The sequence below is a fragment of the Synchiropus splendidus genome, chromosome 18, assembly GCF_027744825.2.
Source record: "Synchiropus splendidus isolate RoL2022-P1 chromosome 18, RoL_Sspl_1.0, whole genome shotgun sequence".
NCBI classification, from domain to species: domain Eukaryota; kingdom Metazoa; phylum Chordata; class Actinopteri; order Syngnathiformes; family Callionymidae; genus Synchiropus; species Synchiropus splendidus.
Genome location: NC_071351.1, coordinates 6,017,342 through 6,036,483, shown reverse-complemented (window position 1 = coordinate 6,036,483; position 19,142 = coordinate 6,017,342). Strand labels below are relative to the sequence as shown.

Sequence of the window (19,142 nt, the reverse complement as noted above, 5' to 3'; positions counted from 1 at the left end):
GGCGTTCAGTCAGCTGCCGCGGTTCCGACAAGAGGACCGGATGTTTCGGATAAAAGCGCTCGGGGAGAATCGTACTGCATCGTCGGACTCGGAACCGAGACCCACTTCCAACAGGCTCGCTCGTCTGCTGTGTGGACCTGAGGGATTCGGCGGAACCGTCCGAGCCCTCCGCGAGGAGGAGCAGGTGAGCAGCAGCGCGTGAGACGGGAGTAAGAATTGAAAGACGGAGGTCACCACGGTGGTGGAGCTCCGAACGCCAGGCTGGGACTGGACTGGGACGGCGTGTTGCGAGGTCCGATGCACCCGCAGAAGACGCGATGTGAGACAGGAAAGGTGGTGAGCGCAGTCACGCAGGTCACGTGACCGGCTAGAGAGGAGCCCTCCATCCCCCGACATCGTTTCAGGCTGAAACCTGGAGATTAGGGCTGGAGCGGGGGGACCCCTGTTTAAGAGCACTTGATGTTCCTGTTGCATCCAGACTTCACATCTGATGAGACTCACTCACCATGAGATGACCTACATCTCAGCTCAGGACACAGAGCCTGGGAGGGGAACATCTGATGTAGCCTTGACAACTGAGTTACTGCCATACTTGGGTGCCAGGGATGCTCCTTTCTGTTCTCAGTTGTTCCTCTGTTTCGTCCTCTCGAAGCAGCATAAGCTTGCCAATAAGCATGAGCGCAACCACAGGCCCCGCTGGGGAGCGGGCAAAGCTTTGACCAGTAAACCTCAGACACATCCACGCCTCGTCCTCGGGACCCACAAATTACCAAACACATGACGGGGAGAGAGTTTTGTCCCTTTCATATCCGTGCCACACGCAACAGTAGTCAGCAGTGTGAGGCGGGAGAGCAGGAGCGCAGAGGTGGAAACTGAAACTGGACCTTGTGTGGGATAACTGACAGGCCTCCTGCGGAGAGGAAAACGCCTCACTGACCAACTCAAGGCTCGGCAGCTGGTGGTCACCATCTTATGGTGCCTGGCTCTATTCCTGTGGCTGACGCTGAAGAAGTCACTTTTAATGAACCAGAGTGAATGACCATCGACGTGTGCGAGTGTGTGTCGTCTCAGTCCCTGCGTCGGGAGCAGCCCATTAAATAATTAATGTGGCTTCATTAATATTCCATCTGCTGACGTATGTGTGTGTGTGTGTGTCTGGCGAATTCGAGGGAGATGCTCTTCCACCTCGTGCCGTGTTCAGGCTGGTTCAACTGTGTCTCGGAGCAGATCTCCTGAGACATGACAAGGCTGTGGAGTGTTGTTGGTCCCAGCAGATGCACAGGGCCAGTCTGGCCGTGAGCCCCTCATCCTTCACAGTCATGTCCTGCTACTCCGAGTGTCCGGTGGATGACAGAGCTCCGTGTGGCGGGCCTCACAGGCTGGCTTGGGGGGGGTAGGAATCTACGCTGCAGGCTTGACAGGTGTCTTCTGGCTCAGCTCTTCACTTGGAGCATGGACGAGGATCAAACACTCACACACAAACCAACCAATGATCGGGGTCAACAACAGTGGGATTTAGCGTCCAGTGGTGATGATCTTTTGTTTACTTTCTGCGCCATGACATCACATCCTGCTTCTCTGTGGAATCTGGGTCATCTCCCCCAGGCAACACACACAGGCCTGTGGCACTTGTGGTCCCTGCGTGTGTGTGTGGGATTTATTCATCTGTGGCTAAAGGAGCGGCTTAGACTTGATTGCATTTGTCACAAAGCCCCTGGTTGTTTTTGTTTGTGACGTCACCTCCTGTCCTCTTTAGATGAGAGCCTGACCTGCAGGAGGAAATCATCCACATCGCTGCCAGTGGAGGCCCAGTGCATCATGGGACCTGCAGTCCTCCTCACGCTGCTACTCTCCCAGATGGTGTCAGCAGTGAGTGTAGATGTGGGCGGGGCCAGTCAAGGTAGGCCCTGGGTTCTGTGAAGCAGCCCGCTGGGAGGGTCAGCTGTGTCACTGGGTTGTGTCCTGCAGGAGGCGCTGCGCAGTGTCCCCTCCAGTGTGTGTGTGAGACCAGACCCTGGTACACCCCACAGTCCATCTACCACCAGGCCCGGACAGTGGACTGCAACGAGCTTCACCTGCAGAGGGTCCCAGCCAACTTGTCCGACGACACCCAGGTGAGACTCAGGCGAGAATGCTTGGATGCAGCTGCAGCACACTCACCGTGCGTGTGTGCGCCCGCCAGGTGCTCTTGCTCCAGAGCAACAACATCTCATCGATCACCACAGAGCTTCAGAGTCTCGTCAACCTGACTGAGCTGGACCTATCCCAGAACCACCTGAAGCGGGTTGGCTCCATGGGCCTGCAGTCTCTGGGCCGCCTGGTCACCCTGTACCTGGAGGAGAACCTGATCCAGGAGCTGGAGGACTTCAGTCTGAGGAATTTGTCCAGCCTGGAGGAGCTCTACGTCAACCACAACCAGATCTCCTCCATTGGTGCCGAGGCCTTCTCAGGCCTGAGCAGCCTGCTGAGGTACTGAGGTCTCACATGACATCACTGTCGACGATCCACAGGAACGCTGACCCGTTTTGTTTGATTTCCGAAGACTGCACCTGAACGCCAACAGGCTGGTGGCCATAGACAGCCGCTGGTTCGAGTCCCTGCCATCTCTGGAGATCCTGATGATCGGTGAAAACCCAATCCTGGGGCTGGAGGAGAAGAACTTCCTGCCTCTGTCCCGCCTCCACAGCCTGGTTCTGGCTGGGATGGGTCTGGCCTCGGTCCCGGGTGCTGCCTTCCAGGGTCTGGACTACCTGGAGAGCCTGTCGTTCTTCGATAACCACCTCAGGTGGGACCATCCATTCTGGAGGCTTCTCAGAACACAACCTGAACAGCTTCTCTTCCTGCTCAGGTCGGTCCCCCGCGACGCTCTGAGTGTTCTTCCCAACCTCAAGTTCTTGGACCTGAACAAGAACCCCATCAGCAAAATCCAGAAGGGGGACTTCCAGAACCTCCAGCACCTGGAGGAGCTCAGGTGTGTGTCGGCGCCAATCTCTCAGCAGTTGTGGTGATGGTGTGTCTCACATGTGCATGCTTCTGTTCTAGTCTGAATAACATGGAGCAGCTGCTGATGGTGGAACCAGCCTCTTTCCAGAACCTTCCTGAACTGGTCAAGCTTGAACTCTGCAACAACCCTGAACTGTCGTACATGGACCCGCAGGCCTTCAGGTAACCACCAGGCTCTCACGTTGATTGGGCTGCCCAAACTGAACCTCCTGGCTTGCAGCAACGTCCCCTCCCTGCGGACCCTCCTCCTCCACAACAACCAGCTTGCTCTGGTCTCGGGCAGCCTGCTGTCCACGCTCTCCGCCCTGGAGGAGATCTCTCTGCACTCAAACCCTCTACGCTGCGACTGTCTCTCATCGTGGGCGCCGCACTTTGGGAACAGGTCCCACGTGAAGCTGCTGGAACCGTCTGTCACCCTCTGCTCCTCCCCCCCTCACCTGATTGGTCAGGAGCTTCAGCAGGTGGCGTCTGGTGGGGGTTGGAGCGACGGCAGAAGTGGAGACAGCTGTTTGCCGCACATCAGCACCAACATTCTTCCACCTGTGGTCAATGTTAGCGCTGGACAGCCCGTCACGCTGGAGTGCTGGGCAGACGCTGAGCCCGCGCCACAGTTCTACTGGGTCACACCGACGGGGCAGAAGGTGGGTGAGGACCACTCGTCCTCTCTGACTGATCACAAAGGCAATGACGTGTGTGGTCACCTGCTCCTTCCAGGTAAGCGCAGAACCTCAGGCTGCTGCCATCATCACAGAGGAGGGGCGTGGGCTCAGCAGGAAGAGGAAGAAACCTCGCTTGTCCGAGTCGGGAGCGCTTGTCATCGAGCACACGGACAAGTCGGACACAGGTCAGCACCGCATCGCTGTCACCTGCAGGGGGCGACTCTGAAGGTGCTCAGTCCAAACAGCTGTGCTTCTGCTGTCCCCTCAGGTGTGTACACCTGCGTGGCCTGGACTGTGGAGGGCGCCGACACCAAGAGGGTCTCTGTGTTCGTGGACTCCGCCGGGGTGGGTTGGTCTGGCCCAGGGGAGTCCTGGTGGGCTGACTCATCCAGCAGTGACGACTCCCTGGTGGTCCAAGCAAAGGTTTGTGTGGATGAAGGGCTCGGCTGTGGAGCTGGATCTGACCGCTGCACCTCTTTCCGTCCTCCCCAGGTGGTCCACTCTCAGTCTGTGGTGCTGGAGTGGAACTGGTCTGCTGGCTCAGGACCTCAGCACCTGCAGGAGGCAGTCGCAGCTTCCAGCCAGTGGACCAGTGCAGTGATGCACATAGACAACACGCACATCAGCTACACCACACAGGTGGGTCACAGCACCGGCGCTGCGCTCCAGACAGCACCTCTCCCGAGTGTCTGACTGTGTCACGTGTGGCTCCTCTCCAGGTTCCAGTTGACGTGCAGGAGTACAACCTGACTCACCTCCTCCCTGCGACCGAGTACCACGTTTGTCTCACCGTCACCTCCTCCCCCGTCTCACCCGCCTTCCCCCTCACTGCCTCTCCTCCCCCTGCTGGCGCTGTCCACACCTCCTGCCTCAACGTCACCACCAAGGAGGCGGGCTTTTCGGTGGAGCTGGTGGCATCGCGGCGCAGCAGTGTGGCGCTGGCTGCCGTCATGGGCTCCATGTTCGCACTGTCCATCATGGCTCTGCTGGTGGTTTACATGGGACGCCGCGTCAAACAGCACAAGACGTGCGGCCACTCGCTGAAGAAATACATGCAGCACGCCACGTCCATTCCACTCAACGAGCTGTACCCGCCGCTCATCACGCTGTGGGAGAGCGAGGCGGAGAAGGACAAGGATGACAAGGAGGAGGAGCAGGAGGCAGGGGCTCAGGAGGAGGCAGCTGAAGGAGGTCACATTGACACGTCCAAGACCTACATGTGGTGACTGGTCCTGTGAATGTTGGGAGGAGGGTCAAGACTGTCTGCTGCCAGTCATCCCCATCTCTCCACCAAGGCAGGAGAGCAGAGGAGCGGCGTGAGACGACAGACCGTCGCAGGCGACACCTGCAGATCCCTCACTTCTGGACGATGCTCTGCTTCTCACCAAACAATTTGTACCTTCAGAGTTTTTAACTGAACTATTATATATGGAAAAGAATCGTGTTCCACTTGAGCTGAGTACTGAACACATGAAGATTTGAACTCACAGCACGACTGTCATGAGATGGCGCTCCCGTCATCTCTCCAACAAGCTGGCCACCACTGCTCCGTCTTGTCTGGGCCGTGCACCTTCACTCAGTCTTCACCGCCAGCCTGCGCTGTCAACGCTCCATCCCCACTTGGCTGTTCAGAATGTGGAAACGCAACGTGAATTCCAGAACCAAAAACTAAAAGCGAAACCCTCCTTCAGTTCAATTGCCATCACGCGATGATGTCACAGCTCTGACTGTTAATGAAACTCCAGGGGGCGCTCCGACCCACCAGAGGACACTCGCCAAAGAAACCAGTCACAGGACCTCACTGTTCTCTCTTACCTCACCCTGATTCCATATCAACATGGTGAATGCATCACTTCCTGTCACCTGATCACTGCCTGTGTCACGCATCGGGAATGTGTGTGTTCAGCTGTGTGTGCGGATGAATGAGACAAATCCATCATCAACACACAACAAACACTCAAACCTCTGATTCTTCAACTATCTGCCTCAAACGCTTCAAATCATCATCTGAAAATGACCTCTGACCTGACCACCTGTGGAACACCCTAATGTTCGTCTCTCTTGAAAAACCTGTAGCGCCGCCTGTGGCTGACAGCTGAACAACCATAAGATTAGAACTCACTTCTCTCTATGCAGGGTATTTTTGTATAAAGTGTAACTATTACTACTCTTGTTATTATTCAACACCAAGCACCTAATGTAACTGTGTGAGTGTGTGTGTGCGAGAGAGAGAGAGAGAGACAGCTTGAATGTGTGACTGAAATAAACACAATTACTCACTTCAGATGTTTTGTCTGATTTTTTACTCACAGTGTGTGTTAGCTGGAGTACATGGAGCGAACAAGGCCTGAGCCAGAAAATGGATTCGCAACTTTCTCCTCAACATCTGGAGAGGCTTGTTTCCTCTAGGAAAAGTTTCAACGAGTTTTTTTTTAATAATCTCCCCAGACAAACCAAATCAATGAGGATTTAATTTAACTTAATAATTTGATTGTATTTACATGTTTATTAATTTAGATTAAGTGTAAGTTTACCATATTTTTTGAAATCAACCATCAACGGCAAATAGCGGCGCCTGGTGGCCCATGATGTTATTACAAAGAAGAACAAAGAAGCGACGATAAATCGTTGAACTCTGGTGTTGGTGGGGGTTCGCAGATAATAAGGGCCGACTGTATGTGCAAATGCCAGCATTCGCCGGAAGCCAGATTGAGCAGGGTACAGAAAACTAGCGTGGATTTTCCTTTACTCTGATTTTTCGTTTATCGCTCTGCAATAAAACGATAGAAAATGAGAATGTCCAAGTAAACGGTGGAAAGGTGATTTTTTTCAGGATATTTGGACTGATCTTAGGGGTGACGCTCCGGTTCTGGCAAGTCAAACGACTGAGTGTGTAAATAAAGGTTTTTATGACACCGGAAGTGACGATTGAGGATGTTTTTTTTTCCTGACGGACTTTGTAAAAATGATAAGAGGCACGCCGGTTACGGAGCAAAGTGAATCAATCGCTCAGTGGGAGATATATTTAAAAGCAGAGGTGGGGAAAAAAAGCGAGAAGCTTCGTGCACTGACGTGACGTGAAAACACGCTGTTGCAACCAGGAAGTGACGTCACGACGTCCCGTCAGTGTTGATGTTTGTGGCTGAGCAGAGAAGAAGGGACGCCGATTCTGGTTGTGGTCGAATTAAACGACGAAAACACGGCGAGCCTCAGCTTTAGTCGTCGGCTTCGGTCACTAGGGAGTCTTAAGTCGGAGTTCGGAGGCGGACGGCGGCTCGGAGGCTGAATTCACCGAGACATTCGATCCCCCGGGCGGACTCGCCTCTGACCCTCCCCGCCTCACATCGACCATGACGATCCTGCCCAAGAAGAAGCCCAGCTCCGGGGTCGGAGTCTCGGACCACGCCGACGACGGCGACCGTCGGAGCGGCTCCGACCCTCACCAGCACCCGCACGCAGGCCGAGCCGGAGCCCGGCCGAGGGCTTCACCTCCGCCTTGGTCCTACCAGCCCGCTCCGCCCTCCGTCAGGGACGACAGGCGGAGCATCGAGGCGAGCTCCCGGCCGCAGCAGGCCTCTCCTCAGCCCGTGGGCTCCGTCTCTCCTGTGGGACAGGGCGACGGCCGGGACAGCAGCGGCGGGATCGGGCCCGGGTCCCGTGGGGAGCTGGTGGTGTCGGGCGGCGTGGTAGGCTGCGGCTGCGGCATCGGAAGCTGCTGTTCCGGTCCAGGACTGAGCAAGCGGCGGCGACAGGCAGGCACCTGCGCCGGCGGGATGGTGGCGGCTCTGGCCGGGGGAGGCCAGCCCGGGGTGACCGGACCGGGTGGAGTGGGCTCCAGCCAGGACTCTGAGGAAGGAGCTGGGAACAATAGCGAGGACGAGTACGAGAACGCCGCTCGGCTGCAGTCGGTGGACCCGGCCACCGTGGAGCAGGTACTAGCCGTTAGCACTAGCATCCCTGGTGTTTACATGCCCCACACGCATTTACATCCGAGATTTAAACACGGGGAACGGATGAATATCAAGTGCTGCTCTCACTGAAATGATTTCCTAACTTTGGCCACAGCTGCCCTCCAGTGTCACCATGGCAACAGACTCGCCACCAAACGCTACACTGGGACGTCAACCGAGACCTCTCTCCAGTCAGAGTCCGCGTTTCTGTTCCTGTTTTTATGAGTTGACTTTTGAGTAGTTCAGTGTCTACGGTGGAGGACTTCAATGCTCCTGAGCCAGAGCTCAGGTGTCACACTGCTTGTGTTGGCTTGAAATAACTCACCTTTGACTCTTGACTTGAGCCAACCGATTTCTATGTTTGAGTTCTGCTTTTGTGGGTTAAATATGATGCGGTGATGTAGTGTAGCTGAGTGTGCCTGTCTGATGGACCGTTCAGCTAGTTAAGGTCAGAGGAGATCCAGCACCTTGACCTTGAGTGATGTATACAATCTCGTTTCACAATGCAGAAATTAAGAGGCAATAACTTAAGAAACTGAAGTCAAACCTCTTAGTTTTAAACTGGTTTTAGATTTATGTATTCTTGATGTTGATGGCGCACTGTTGTGAAAATAACAGACTCTCTCTTCCTCACTGAAGGGAAGTACTTGATTCAGATGCGTGAAAGCCTCAAGTGAAGTTCCATCATTTTGGTTCTGTAGGGTCATTTATGTATTTACTCCTCTTGACCTCAGTTCTCCTGTCATTCTCGTCAGATGAATATTTTAATCATTGGTTTGTTTCGTATCGAACAGTGGAACATCATGTTGGTTTTGTTCACCACAAACTGATCGAGGGGCCTTTCACACCGGCAGCTTCTGGTTGTGGATTCAGCGCCGTTTAGGAGCCTGCGTTCATACCATACCATAGCATAATCCAAACAAATGTGGGTGGTGCTCAAAAGTGAACAACACTCAAAGCAAAATGACAAGTCCAATATTCTGAACACGCTTTTGTTTTGATGTTGCTATCCCTGTCTGAACACACCAACCGGTTCAAAGTTGCTGTCGGGAACCGGAGTCGTGCCGGAGTTGAACAGCTCAGAGTGAAACACCATCAGGCAGAATTCCACCGTGAGGTCATGAACTGTGACTCTCATATTCTGTGTGTCTGATGAGTCCTACAGTTATAGACAAAGATCCGTCCTTTATTGCTTTTACATCAAATCTGATTTACTTTGTTTTCAATGTCATTTTAATGTTTAAGTACTTACTGGTGTTTTCTCGTTGTTGGCCGCAAGCTAGAGGCGTGTCTCAGAGGCGAGGGCCCGGGTGGACGACAGTTGTCATCTGACTGCTCCTTGACTTGAACCAGCTCATGTTCATCTCTAACAAGAAGAGTAGAACATTGTCCACCAGTTATTGCAGTATTTATCATTGATATTAAGCACTTTTAAGCAAGCTATGTTGAGTCTCTTAGAGGGTACATACACCCCAAAACAGCCTCCTGTTTTAGTGAGTTTGTTGGTACCATTAGAAAGAGATCATGACTGTGTGCGTGTGTGTGTTCAGCAGGAGCACTGGTTTGAAAAAGCTCTGGTGGAAAAAAAAGGTTTCGTCATCAAGAAGATGAAGGAGGACGGAGCGTGTTTGTTCAGAGCTGTCGGTGAGAGATGCACGACCAAACTCAAATGTATTCAAAGATGCACACGCACCACACGTGTCCCACTGGTGTGTTTGTGTCCCAGCCGACCAGGTGTACGGGGACCAGGACATGCACGAGGTGGTCAGGAAACACTGTATGGACTACCTGGTGAGTCACATGACCATCTCTTGGTCTGCGTAGGGACATAGTGGTGCTTACATAATGTTGGTGAATGCAGGTGAAGAATGCAGACTACTTCTCAAACTACGTGACGGAGGACTTCACCACCTACATCAACAGGAAGAGGAAAAACAACTGTCACGGGAACCACATCGAGATGCAAGCCATGGCTGAGATGTACAACCGGCCTGTGGAGGTCTACCAGTACGGCACAGGTGAGGAGCCGAGTGGTTGACGCACGCGGTCATGTGACGCACAGCTGATGTGCCGACACACTGTCATCTTCAGAACCTATCAACACGTTCCATGGAATCCACCAGAACAACGACGAGCCCATCAGAGTGAGCTACCACCGCAACATCCACTACAACTCTGTGGTCAACCCCAACAAGGCCACCATCGGGGTCGGCCTGGGGCTGCCCGCCTTCAAACCCGGGGTACGCATGCACACACGCACACACCCTCTGATGTGCACGCTGACACTGGGATCCCGCAGTACGCAGATCAGTCGCTGATGAAGTCAGCCATCAAGACGTCGGAGGAGTCGTGGATCGAGCAGCAGATGTTGGAGGACAAGAAGAGAGCGACCGACTGGGAGGCCACCAACGAGGCCATCGAGGAGCAGGTGGCCCGCGAGTCCTACCTGCAGTGGCTGCAGGACCAGGAGAAGCAGGCGCGACAGGTGAGGAGCCCCGGGAAGGGAGGGTGACAGAGCAGTGGACAGGACTGGAAGCACGTGAGGTTGAAGGTGACAGGCCGAGTGAGAATATTGATAACCTTCTTGACCTCGGTCTCTGCTATAGCCCCGTAAAGCCAGCGCCACCTGCAGCTCAGCGACGGCAGCTGCGTCCAGTGGTCTGGATGACTGGAGCGCTCGGTCGCCACGGCAACGGGACACGGACCCGTCCCACACAGACCTCACTGGTGCTCCCCCCGCCAACAACAAACCCCCCTCCCCCACGGGAGCCGCCCTCATCTTGAGCAAACCGCCTTCACCCTGTGCGCCAGGTAAGACCAGTTTCACACATGAGCTCACCTTTAAACAGATCTGAAGGCACTGATCACTGATGTGTGCGCGCTCACGCAGGCCCCAGTAATCAGAGTCGCCATCACCTGGAGTACAGAGCCATCATGCAGGAGATGTCACCCACAGCATTTGGTGAGCATCACAGTTGCACCAGTCCCAGCCCATCCAGTGTTTTGCCACGACCTCCGCCATTTTCTTCACTTCCAGAAATGAAGCATCTCATTCCCATCATGTGTTGGACATTCCAGTGCCCGAACACACTGCCACTGTCTGCTTTGCTGTCTCTTGTTTCATGTTCTGGGTTCCAACAGTTAGGGGACACACCGTGGAGAATCACGTTTTTAGAAGTTAAGAAACTACAGACACCTGAATGACTGAGGTCATCAGTGGGTCAAGTCCAGTCCACTACTGTTACTGTGATTCAGAGTTCCAAATTTAGTTTCATTCATTTCCATAACAACTACAGTTTCCTCATGACTGTGTGAAGCAATGAGGATTTGAAGTTCAGAACACATACCTTGTCCTCCTGAGTGTGACGCAGCAGTGAGAGACGCTTGGCTCCTCCTGTCTTTCACTGGTCCGCCGCTCGTCTTTGGTACTCAGATGGATGGTTTCAGGACTTGAAGGTTGATGTCGCAGAGAAGGCAGTTGTGATGAGAACCACAGCTTCCAGTTGCAGCTCCACTCTGAATGGACCTTGTGTGTCTCAGGTCTGACCGACTGGGAGGACGACGAGATCCTGGCGTCGGTGCTCGCCGTGTCGCAGCAGGAGTACCTGGACAGCATCAAACACCAGAGCGCCACCATGCACCGAGAACGGGAGCCGTCCCCGGACAGCAGCTGATGACCGGCTGACATGCACATGACAGTGACCTTGAACCCTGCACACCTCTGACCTGCAGAACATCTCCGAAAGACGAACGCACACTTTTCTCCAGAACATTCACCCGTCTCTCCTCACTTACTCCGTCTCTCCTCCCTCCGGATGAAAGCGTCGACACCTGTAAAGCAGAAGTCACGTCACATCGTCCCGACACACTGAAGGTTTCCAAGATTTACACAAACGACCAAGTGGACTTCGCTTTACATCTCAACTGTTCATAAAGTTGCTGTCTGCTAGCGCTAATGTGTTAGCTCTGAGCCCTTCTAAGGTCTTAGCTTGGTACTAGCTGCGGTTAGCTGCGCTGTGCTCATTGTCAAGTCAGTTAGCAGTGGGTCAAAGGGAAAGTGTTTCCAGGTGCCATTTTGATATTCCATTTTTGAAACATTTGACCCATAAATCAGTCAGCGTGAACCGTCGTGACTATTTTACTGTTCGAGCTGCTGCTCATCTAGTTCTGTGAGAACTACAGTTCTCGCAGCTGACTCCCCTCAAGTCTCACAGCCCCTCGCTGGCTGTAACCTTCCCTCTGTTTGCCACACGACGACCAATTCTCCATGTCCAACTCTGCTGACGACGGATCGCTCGGCCATTTTGTATCTGGACCGACATTCACGCTTCATTTTCCCTTCACCTCCCCATCTTTATCAGCTCGTCTTCCTCCCTCGCCCTCATCGGACTTATTTAGCTGCATGTGTAACCGACCACGCCCTCCACGTCATGGAGAAAAGCAGAATAAAAAGGAAAGAAAAGGTAGAACGGTCAAACTCTTAATCCTCTTAACAATGATTATTGTTGTTATTATTATTATTATTATTAATAATATAAGTTTGTTTTATTTTATTTGATTGTTTGGGATGAAAATAACTTTTTTTCTTGGAATAAAAGAGGAAAATGTTTCGGAAAAATGATTTTAGCACTTTTTCTTCATCCGGAGTGTATTTGCTCTCCAGGTCCGGAGTTTCTTCGTGTACGATTCGTTCGTCTAAGATCTTCCCATTTGTTCCTACTCCCTTTTTTTTGTTCAGGTTAAAACACGCAGGAGCCGGAAATCCAGACTGACAATGGATTTGCTGAAATAAATGAACTTGGCGCTGGCAAGATGAGGATTTACCTTCCGACTTGTGGAAGCTATCCTCATTCATCCTTGCTAATGCCAGCTCTGTGTGTGTGTTGACGGGGCGCTGTAACCATAGCGCCGCCTGCTGTCCAAATGAGGATGTTGCATATGGAATTTATTTAACAGGAATTTTTGTGGATCAAATCCAGACATCTGGTCTGGACAGCTCATGAACCTGAACACTCACTGTGATCACTGGCGACCCCGCCTGGGGGATGGCTGCGGCGCAGGAGGATGACTGAAATGACGCTGTGACCCCTCCTCAGACAGAGCTGACTAAAGTCCACTCTGCACACGTGCAGTGCAGCGTCAGGAAGCGGAGTCTGACCTGTGAGTCAGTGGAGGAAAGCAGCAGTCACAGACCTCGGTGAGTAGAGCTCAATATTTTAACGGTACCGGTCTGTGATCATGACAATGTCAGTGGTCATGTGACCTGCGTGGAGCATTAGCACTGAGTCTTTTCATCTGATTTAGAAAAAAGGTATACGTCTTCTGTTGCCCACTCAAGCCACATGATAGCTGAGAACATTAAAAAAAAACAGATTAGGGAGAGGATTCTGAACAAATGTAAAACTTCGTAATTCCTCTAGTGCTGAAATGAATATCATCAGATCCACCTTGTTATTGGGCAATGATGATTGAAATGTACGGTAGTATGAATATAATTGAGTGCTTATCGTCAACAGCTTATCTAGTATGAACTCATAAAACAGGCTGACAAACATCTGGCTGATATCATGGACACCAGGTAAACAGCATGAATGAGAGTCTGATCGAATTCTCCAGGAAGATGTCGCTGCTGGTGCATGTGCTCGCCTGTGCCTTCGGGCTTGGCTCCTGGGTGGCGGTCAACGGCGTGTGGGTGGAGCTTCCACTGATGGTCAACTCTCTGCCGGAGGGATGGGAGCTGCCGTCCTACCTCACCGTCATCATACAGCTCGCCAATGTGGGGCCGCTGCTGGTCACTCTGGCTCACAAGCTGCGGCCCGGCTGCCTGAGGGAGGTGGCCGTCATCTACACTGTCCTCTCTGTCGGCGTCGCCTCCTGCACCCTGCTGATCTTCTTCTGGGACAGTACGTCGGTGGTGGCCGGGGCTTCAAGGAGCACTGCCTTCTTCATCATCACGTTCTTCCTGGCCATCGTGGACTGCACGTCCTCCGTCACCTTCTTGCCGTTCATGATGCAGCTTCATGCGCGCTACATCACCTCCTACTTCATCGGTGAAGGCCTCAGTGGCTTCGTTCCAGGCGTGGTGGCGTTGGCGCAGGGCGTGGGCGCGGCTCGGTGTGTGAACGCCTCCCATGTGGGAGGAAATGAGAGCTCAGCAGATGAATGGAGGCTTCAGACCCAGTACCTGCCACCAAACTTCTCCACGGAGGTCTTCTTCATCTTGCTCACCATCATGATGTGTATCAGTTTGGCAGCATTTGTGATGTTGAATAGGCAACCTCGCACATATGAGCTGTCAGCTGAGGACCTGGTCCCAGACGCCAAGCATCAGGACGGAAGTCAGGATAAGAACAAAACAGTTGTCTCTGACTACTCGTCATACCAGCTGGCCTTCATCTACCTACTGGTTATGTGGGTCAACGGCGCCACCAACGGGGTGCTGCCATCTGTACAAACCTACTCCTGTTTGCCTTATGGGAACCGAGCCTATCACCTGTCTGCAGCGCTAGCTTCAGTGGCCAACCCACTGGCCGGAACCATCGCCATGTTCCTCCAGAGCAGGTGTGTTCCATGGCCCATCCATGTCCTCGTGACTTGTCTGAACAGGATGTGTGTCCAGGTCTCTGCTGGTTCTCGGGCTGCTGGCAGTGGCGGGCTCAGGATTTGGAGGCTACAACATGGCCATGGCCGTCATGAGTCCGTGCCCCCTCCTCCAGGGGACGCAGGCGGGAGAAGCCGTCATTGTAAGTCAGAGAAAGCTCAATAGTCTCTTGAATCAATGCGAGTTGACTGCCCTCCTCCCTCAGGTTCTCTCGTGGCTGCTCTTCATTGGCTTGATGTCGTACGTTAAGGTCATGGTCGGTGTGATCCTGCGGGATAGAGGACACAGCGCCCTCGTGTGGTGTGGAGCTGCTGTGCAAGCTGGGTCTCTGGTGGGATCCATCACCATGTTTCCTCTGGTTAACGTGTTCAGACTGTTTGAGTCAGCGGACATGTGCAGCACTCAGTGTCCACGGTGATGTCATCGATCATCACAAAAAATGACAATTGTTTTAACAATGATTGACTGATGTTTACTTATTTACGTTTCTAAAATAAATTATCATGCTGCAAAACTTATTTTTAAATGTCTGTGGTTCCTGACTAATAACTTTAGATGAGACTCGAATTTCAGACCGACCGTCCAAGAAGCCCAGACCCGAGCGAGGCACGTTCCTCACCTCAGACAGAAATGAAGATCTTGCTTGTGAGACCTGGTGGGGATGGGGATGGGCCGTCCTGGAAATCCTTGTTGGAACGCTCCTGAAAATAAAACAGCAGGTGTAAAGTCATTCAAAAGAAAGTGGTAAAACATGCACACATGAAGAGGCAAAAAGTAACAGAAGCAATTAAATTTATTTTTTTTTAAATGAACCCCCCAAAGATATTTTAAAAAAATGTGTGGGAGGGTACTTTTGCTCTTTTCTTTATTATTTGTTTCCGATTAATATTTTTCATGATGCATTTTTATATGTTTTAGTGAGTGCATCAAAAATCCTAGTGAATCTGTGATCCTCCTCCATCTTGCCAATAAAACATTGCTTTCTCGAGAGTACTACAGCACACAGGCACTAGATGGCGGAATATGCTCGTTCATCAGAGTTGTGGTATTTTGCTGTTTCATTCACATGATGTGTAGCATTTTCCCTCCCGACAAGTTTCCTCTAGGGTTTTAAGGTGGTTTATAGCGAAGCAAATATTTATTTACAGGGGGAATGAAAAACCAACTTCCACTTATCAGCAGTGAGAGAGAACAGCGAGGGGCAGCAGATGACTTTAGTTTCTCCTGTTTTTCTTTTTCTGAAGAAGATACATGAAATAAACATTGACAACACAGTGCAGCGACTGAGCGAAAGTTTCTGTGTAATTGGAGGAAGGCTTGTGACTGGTTCTGGGACCCCGGCTAGCTGGGACTGGGCCGTCGACAGCACATAAGATCAGTCAGTCAGAGGAGCTGTACTGGTATTACAGAGGGGGAGTATGACGTCAGTAAACCAAAAGTACTTTGCTAAATTGGGTTTGTCTCTGCTTCGATCCTGCTTTAGGGCCACTCACTAATTTAGCGATTGACAGCTGCAATTTGAGCGTGTAACTAAACAAAGAGCAAATCAAAGTATTTCCTGCGAGCGTCAGATGGTTGTGCTGCTCCTCCAGCTGGTCCCGGGGATCCTCCAGCCTTCTGCAGCAGTGAGCGAGGGGCCCATCTGCTGGGGACCAGGGACCCCGGCCCCTCCTCCCTTACAGGACTCACACTAAAGGAGCAGCACTGAATGACAGACCGGCAGGGGAGGAGATTTAAATGACACTCCGGTGAGCCATAACATTATGACCGCCTGTCCAATATTGGAAATTGGGTGGCTGATACTTAGAAAAATGAAGGCGGCTGGCCCTGAAAAGTCAGGCTGTCCTCACTGACCCCGACCTCTTCAGTGGCAGCATCACATGGTGTCTGTCTGCAGGACACTGCTCCAGAGGCCTCTTGACTAAAGGGCCTAGAGTTAAGAGAGCAAGGTGTCACGCAGGAACTCAAGAGGCAAAAGGCATTTCACACAATCACAGCGCAACAAGCGTGTGAGCGTCTCCTCGAGGGTTATGTCGGGGTTAACCACTAAACCTGATTAACCTCGAGTGCTGGGCCGGGACGACAGCCGGGCCCTTGGTCTCCTCCATCCTTTCATCAGCATGATTACAGCAGCCAGGAAGCGCCCGGCCTCTCCTCAGGAGGAACCAGGTTCCACTGAATCAGAAGCCCTTCTTCACACTTGTGTTTCATTGTGCTGTGTTAGCGTGAAGGAGGTGACAGTGAATCAGCTGTTCCAGGCCTTTTGTTCCGCACAAGCCTCCGACGTCTCTGTTGTTATCTCCTCACCGCAGGGGTCCATGATGTCGCTTTAATGAAGTCTGTCACTGAAAGTGTCTGTCTGTCATTGTTGAGGGAGCGGGTCGAGCGGGGTCACTGGGGCCCCCCACAGGCCCCACCCCCTTTTGCATCCTTTGTCAGACTTCAGTCAGCTAATTATATCCACAGATGAACAATGGAGATACCAATAAACATCGGGATGCTCAAGCTGAGATCAGCGAAGGTCCTGGAGGGTCACGTCTTCCTCCACCTGCCGTGTGGCGCAGCCACTGACGGCTATGTAAACATCAGAACTGCCACTTTAGACTGTGACCGTAGACTCGCTGTGCTAAAATCATCTCGTGGGGTCTCCTGCTAAAGATGCATTCTGGTGAGACGATTCCTGAGTGTCTGACCAACAGTCATTACGTCTTCCTCGTCCATGGCGTCCCCTGTCTGTCACCAAACACCGGACCAGGTCCAGCTCCAGGTCCATCCACAGGAGCTGGAAGAAGCAGAAGCCAGAGGAGGAATTAATGTATGGAGCTACTGCAGCTCGTCTTTTCACTTTCACAGCTTCGCGGCCTGTCATGTAAGTGCATCCTGTTTACAGCAGCACAACGCTTGCTTCAGTAAAAAGGCTTCAGGATGCTCATAACTCTGAGCCCTGGTCTGCACACGCAAAACTGTGACTGATAACGGACACAATCCATCTGCAGCTAACTGGTCTGGCTCTACGCTTAGCTCTTCGCATCCTCGCAGCATGATGAGGTTTACAGTCACAAAAAGAACCAAGTGAGTCATGAACTGTGCTCAAATGTCTGCTCCTGCTTGACTGGTGACATCACACTGCGGTGTGTGTGTGTGTGTGAGGCTGAGCGAGCGCCATGACCCGAGGCCGTTACCTGATCTGACCTCTAAATGAGCACCACAGATTTGGAGAGTAACAAATGTTGCGGTGTAAGGTTCTACAGATTGCGGGTGTCGGGTGATGGGGGTGACTTCCGGACAGGAAAAAGAGCAGCAGGAGCCTTTGTGTCCACCATCACCTGATCCCATCATCATCTGCAGGTTTGCCCTCACTCAGGTTTGTCAGGCTCCTCCTCCAGCCAGCAAGATTCCCCGCCCCCGGGTCTCCATCTGCTTCTCCAGAAACAGACACAGCAGGACACACACATTAACATGGGCATCATGAGCTCCACAGAGAGAAGACAACATTATTCTTGAGGCACTCTCTGCTCTGTCTTGTATGCAGGTAATAAAGACAAGAGCTACACAGTTTAATTTCATTCCCGTCAATATCTGCACAACCCGATCAGTGACGTCCCTGCGAGGAAACGCCAGTGGGCCGAAACCTCATCAGGAAAGTCATTAGCCTTCTTCAGGAGAGCCTGAGCCACCACTCACAGCAGTGTACGAATCTTTCTATACGCTATACGGGTCAGTGACAGCTAAGGTTCCGATCAAACAGAAAGAGAAGCCACAGCAGGACGGAGAGAGAGAGCTGCAAGCTTCCCATGGAACCTCTCACCAGTGGACATCTGTCAGACAGAGAGGGGACCCACAAGGTGGACAACAACGACACTGGCCCTTACACAACAGCCTATAATGGAGATCTTTTTGAATGCCCAAACTGCTTGAAACAAAACTGAGTGGCTCAAACTGTCAATCACAATTCCCACGGAACAAGGAGTCAAGAGGTTCTGGAGGGTTGGAGCCAACAGGTGTCAGAAGGTTCTGGACCTGCTGAGGCTCGCACACATCTGAAGAGAAAGACCACACAGTCACCATATGTCGCCCCCCTGCCTGAGAGAGAGGGACGGAGATCATCTGGCTCAGGAATCTTGAGGGATCTTTGCAGGAGGAACTCAGAATATGGATTTTCTGAAGTGTCTGTGTGTGAGGAGGGTTGGTTGGGGGAGGGGGGTCGAGGGGCTACCTCCATCTGGGCCAGAGTAATTGGCTTTTATTCATATTCTGCCATTAGCTCTTCGACGCACACACACACACACACACAGGTCAGAGGGGGCGGAGTCCCGGCGTCATGATGGACTTCTTTATATAGAAACTGCTGAAGAAGAAAATGTGTCCTGGTTTCAAAGTGAACTCCTCCTCCTCCTCCTCCTCCCCATACCTCACTCTTGGTCTCTGCCTCCTCCTCTTCCTCGCACCTCTCTCTCCTCAGCAACATGCTGCACATTCCCTGCTGCTGAATGTTGATCAGCAGGTGATGTTTCTTCATCGCACGTATTGGCTCAATGTCAGGGGGAAATGTTTCATCAGCCACATCCTGTCAATATTTTATTGTTCATGATCACGGCTGCTTCCTGCTCTTCCCGTCAGAGGCTGCCACGGCACTCCAGCCTCCTCCACCTTCAGCTATCTTCATGTCCAGCTTCATCACATCCATGAATGTCAAGAGCTGCTCATGACCACAACTATGCCGCTGTATATCAGGTATCGACGGGTAAACATCCAGGGCATTTTGAGTCTACTCTTGAGGTCAGATGACGAGGGGCTTTTAACTTGAATGATGACAGATAAGAAGCTTCCATCACACTCTCAGCACTGTTGAGGATCCTGAAAACTTCCCCAGATGAGTGAAGCTCAGATGCTCCGACGAGTGGCTTGAGTTAACAAAGAGGAACAAGC

At 52.2% G+C, this 19,142-nt stretch overlaps 3 protein-coding genes and 1 long non-coding RNA gene across 6 annotated transcripts in view; 3 read left to right on the top strand and 1 right to left on the bottom strand.

Annotated features, from left to right (window-relative positions):
• The window catches only part of LOC128749428 (uncharacterized), a 39,608-nt gene that overhangs the window by 4,377 nt on the left and 16,089 nt on the right, over nucleotides 1–19,142 (bottom strand). The window contains exons 5-13 of the long non-coding RNA XR_008412928.1: nucleotides 17,540–17,633; nucleotides 16,275–16,995; nucleotides 16,068–16,143; nucleotides 14,833–14,914; nucleotides 12,630–12,770; nucleotides 12,437–12,524; nucleotides 10,960–11,443; nucleotides 8,865–8,978; nucleotides 5,151–5,286 (exon numbers count right to left, since the gene is read on the bottom strand). This is a non-coding gene — a long non-coding RNA (uncharacterized LOC128749428). The remainder of the gene's footprint in view (nucleotides 1–5,150; nucleotides 5,287–8,864; nucleotides 8,979–10,959; nucleotides 11,444–12,436; nucleotides 12,525–12,629; nucleotides 12,771–14,832; nucleotides 14,915–16,067; nucleotides 16,144–16,274; nucleotides 16,996–17,539; nucleotides 17,634–19,142) is intronic.
• Nucleotides 15–5,934, top strand: si:ch211-180f4.1 (uncharacterized protein LOC100144405 homolog). The gene is made up of 12 exons (XM_053848926.1): nucleotides 15–184; nucleotides 1,757–1,900; nucleotides 1,969–2,114; nucleotides 2,183–2,469; nucleotides 2,543–2,785; nucleotides 2,849–2,971; nucleotides 3,043–3,165; nucleotides 3,224–3,644; nucleotides 3,718–3,847; nucleotides 3,931–4,085; nucleotides 4,155–4,301; nucleotides 4,382–5,934. The coding sequence occupies exons 2-12, from the start codon at nucleotides 1,819–1,821 to the stop codon at nucleotides 4,886–4,888; spliced, it is 2,364 nt and encodes a 787-aa protein (XP_053704901.1). The 5' UTR covers nucleotides 15–184; nucleotides 1,757–1,818; the 3' UTR covers nucleotides 4,889–5,934.
• On the top strand, nucleotides 6,717–12,193 carry otud5a (OTU deubiquitinase 5a). Of its 2 annotated transcripts, none has more exons than XM_053848945.1 (9): nucleotides 6,717–7,594; nucleotides 9,166–9,256; nucleotides 9,339–9,403; nucleotides 9,474–9,630; nucleotides 9,704–9,852; nucleotides 9,912–10,097; nucleotides 10,219–10,423; nucleotides 10,503–10,574; nucleotides 11,153–12,193. In XM_053848945.1, exons 1-9 carry the CDS (start codon nucleotides 7,013–7,015, stop codon nucleotides 11,284–11,286), a joined length of 1,641 nt encoding a protein of 546 aa, XP_053704920.1. In that variant the 5' UTR covers nucleotides 6,717–7,012; the 3' UTR covers nucleotides 11,287–12,193. The 2 variants fall into 2 exon arrangements, with proteins under 2 accessions (XP_053704920.1, XP_053704919.1); XM_053848944.1 differs by having other exon boundaries at nucleotides 6,718–7,594; nucleotides 9,163–9,256; nucleotides 11,153–12,192.
• slc52a3 (solute carrier family 52 member 3) lies at nucleotides 12,775–14,725 on the top strand. 2 transcript variants are annotated; one of them, XM_053848978.1, is made up of 4 exons: nucleotides 12,775–12,809; nucleotides 13,229–14,173; nucleotides 14,232–14,355; nucleotides 14,419–14,723. In XM_053848978.1, the coding sequence occupies exons 2-4, from the start codon at nucleotides 13,233–13,235 to the stop codon at nucleotides 14,629–14,631; spliced, it is 1,278 nt and encodes a 425-aa protein (XP_053704953.1). In that variant the 5' UTR covers nucleotides 12,775–12,809; nucleotides 13,229–13,232; the 3' UTR covers nucleotides 14,632–14,723. The 2 variants fall into 2 exon arrangements, with proteins under 2 accessions (XP_053704953.1, XP_053704952.1); XM_053848977.1 differs by lacking the exon at nucleotides 12,775–12,809 and having other exon boundaries at nucleotides 13,005–14,173; nucleotides 14,419–14,725.

Bases quoted from the DNA above. Each gene is read 5' to 3' on its own strand.
- si:ch211-180f4.1 (XM_053848926.1), top strand. From the start codon at position 1,819: ATGGGACCTGCAGTCCTCCTCACGCTGCTACTCTCCCAGATGGTGTCA. The intron at 2,972-3,042 runs GTGTGTGTCGGC...CTTCTGTTCTAG, and splicing joins CAGCACCTGGAGGAGCTCAG to TCTGAATAACATGGAGCAGC. The intron at 3,645-3,717 runs GTGGGTGAGGAC...TGCTCCTTCCAG, and splicing joins TCACACCGACGGGGCAGAAG to GTAAGCGCAGAACCTCAGGC.
- otud5a (XM_053848944.1), top strand. From the start codon at position 7,013: ATGACGATCCTGCCCAAGAAGAAGCCCAGCTCCGGGGTCGGAGTCTCG. The intron at 9,257-9,338 runs GTGAGAGATGCA...TTTGTGTCCCAG, and splicing joins GTGTTTGTTCAGAGCTGTCG to CCGACCAGGTGTACGGGGAC. The intron at 10,098-10,218 runs GTGAGGAGCCCC...TCTCTGCTATAG, and splicing joins AGGAGAAGCAGGCGCGACAG to CCCCGTAAAGCCAGCGCCAC.
- slc52a3 (XM_053848977.1), top strand. From the start codon at position 13,200: ATGAATGAGAGTCTGATCGAATTCTCCAGGAAGATGTCGCTGCTGGTG. The intron at 14,174-14,231 runs GTGTGTTCCATG...ATGTGTGTCCAG, and splicing joins GCCATGTTCCTCCAGAGCAG to GTCTCTGCTGGTTCTCGGGC. The intron at 14,356-14,418 runs GTAAGTCAGAGA...CTCCTCCCTCAG, and splicing joins AGGCGGGAGAAGCCGTCATT to GTTCTCTCGTGGCTGCTCTT.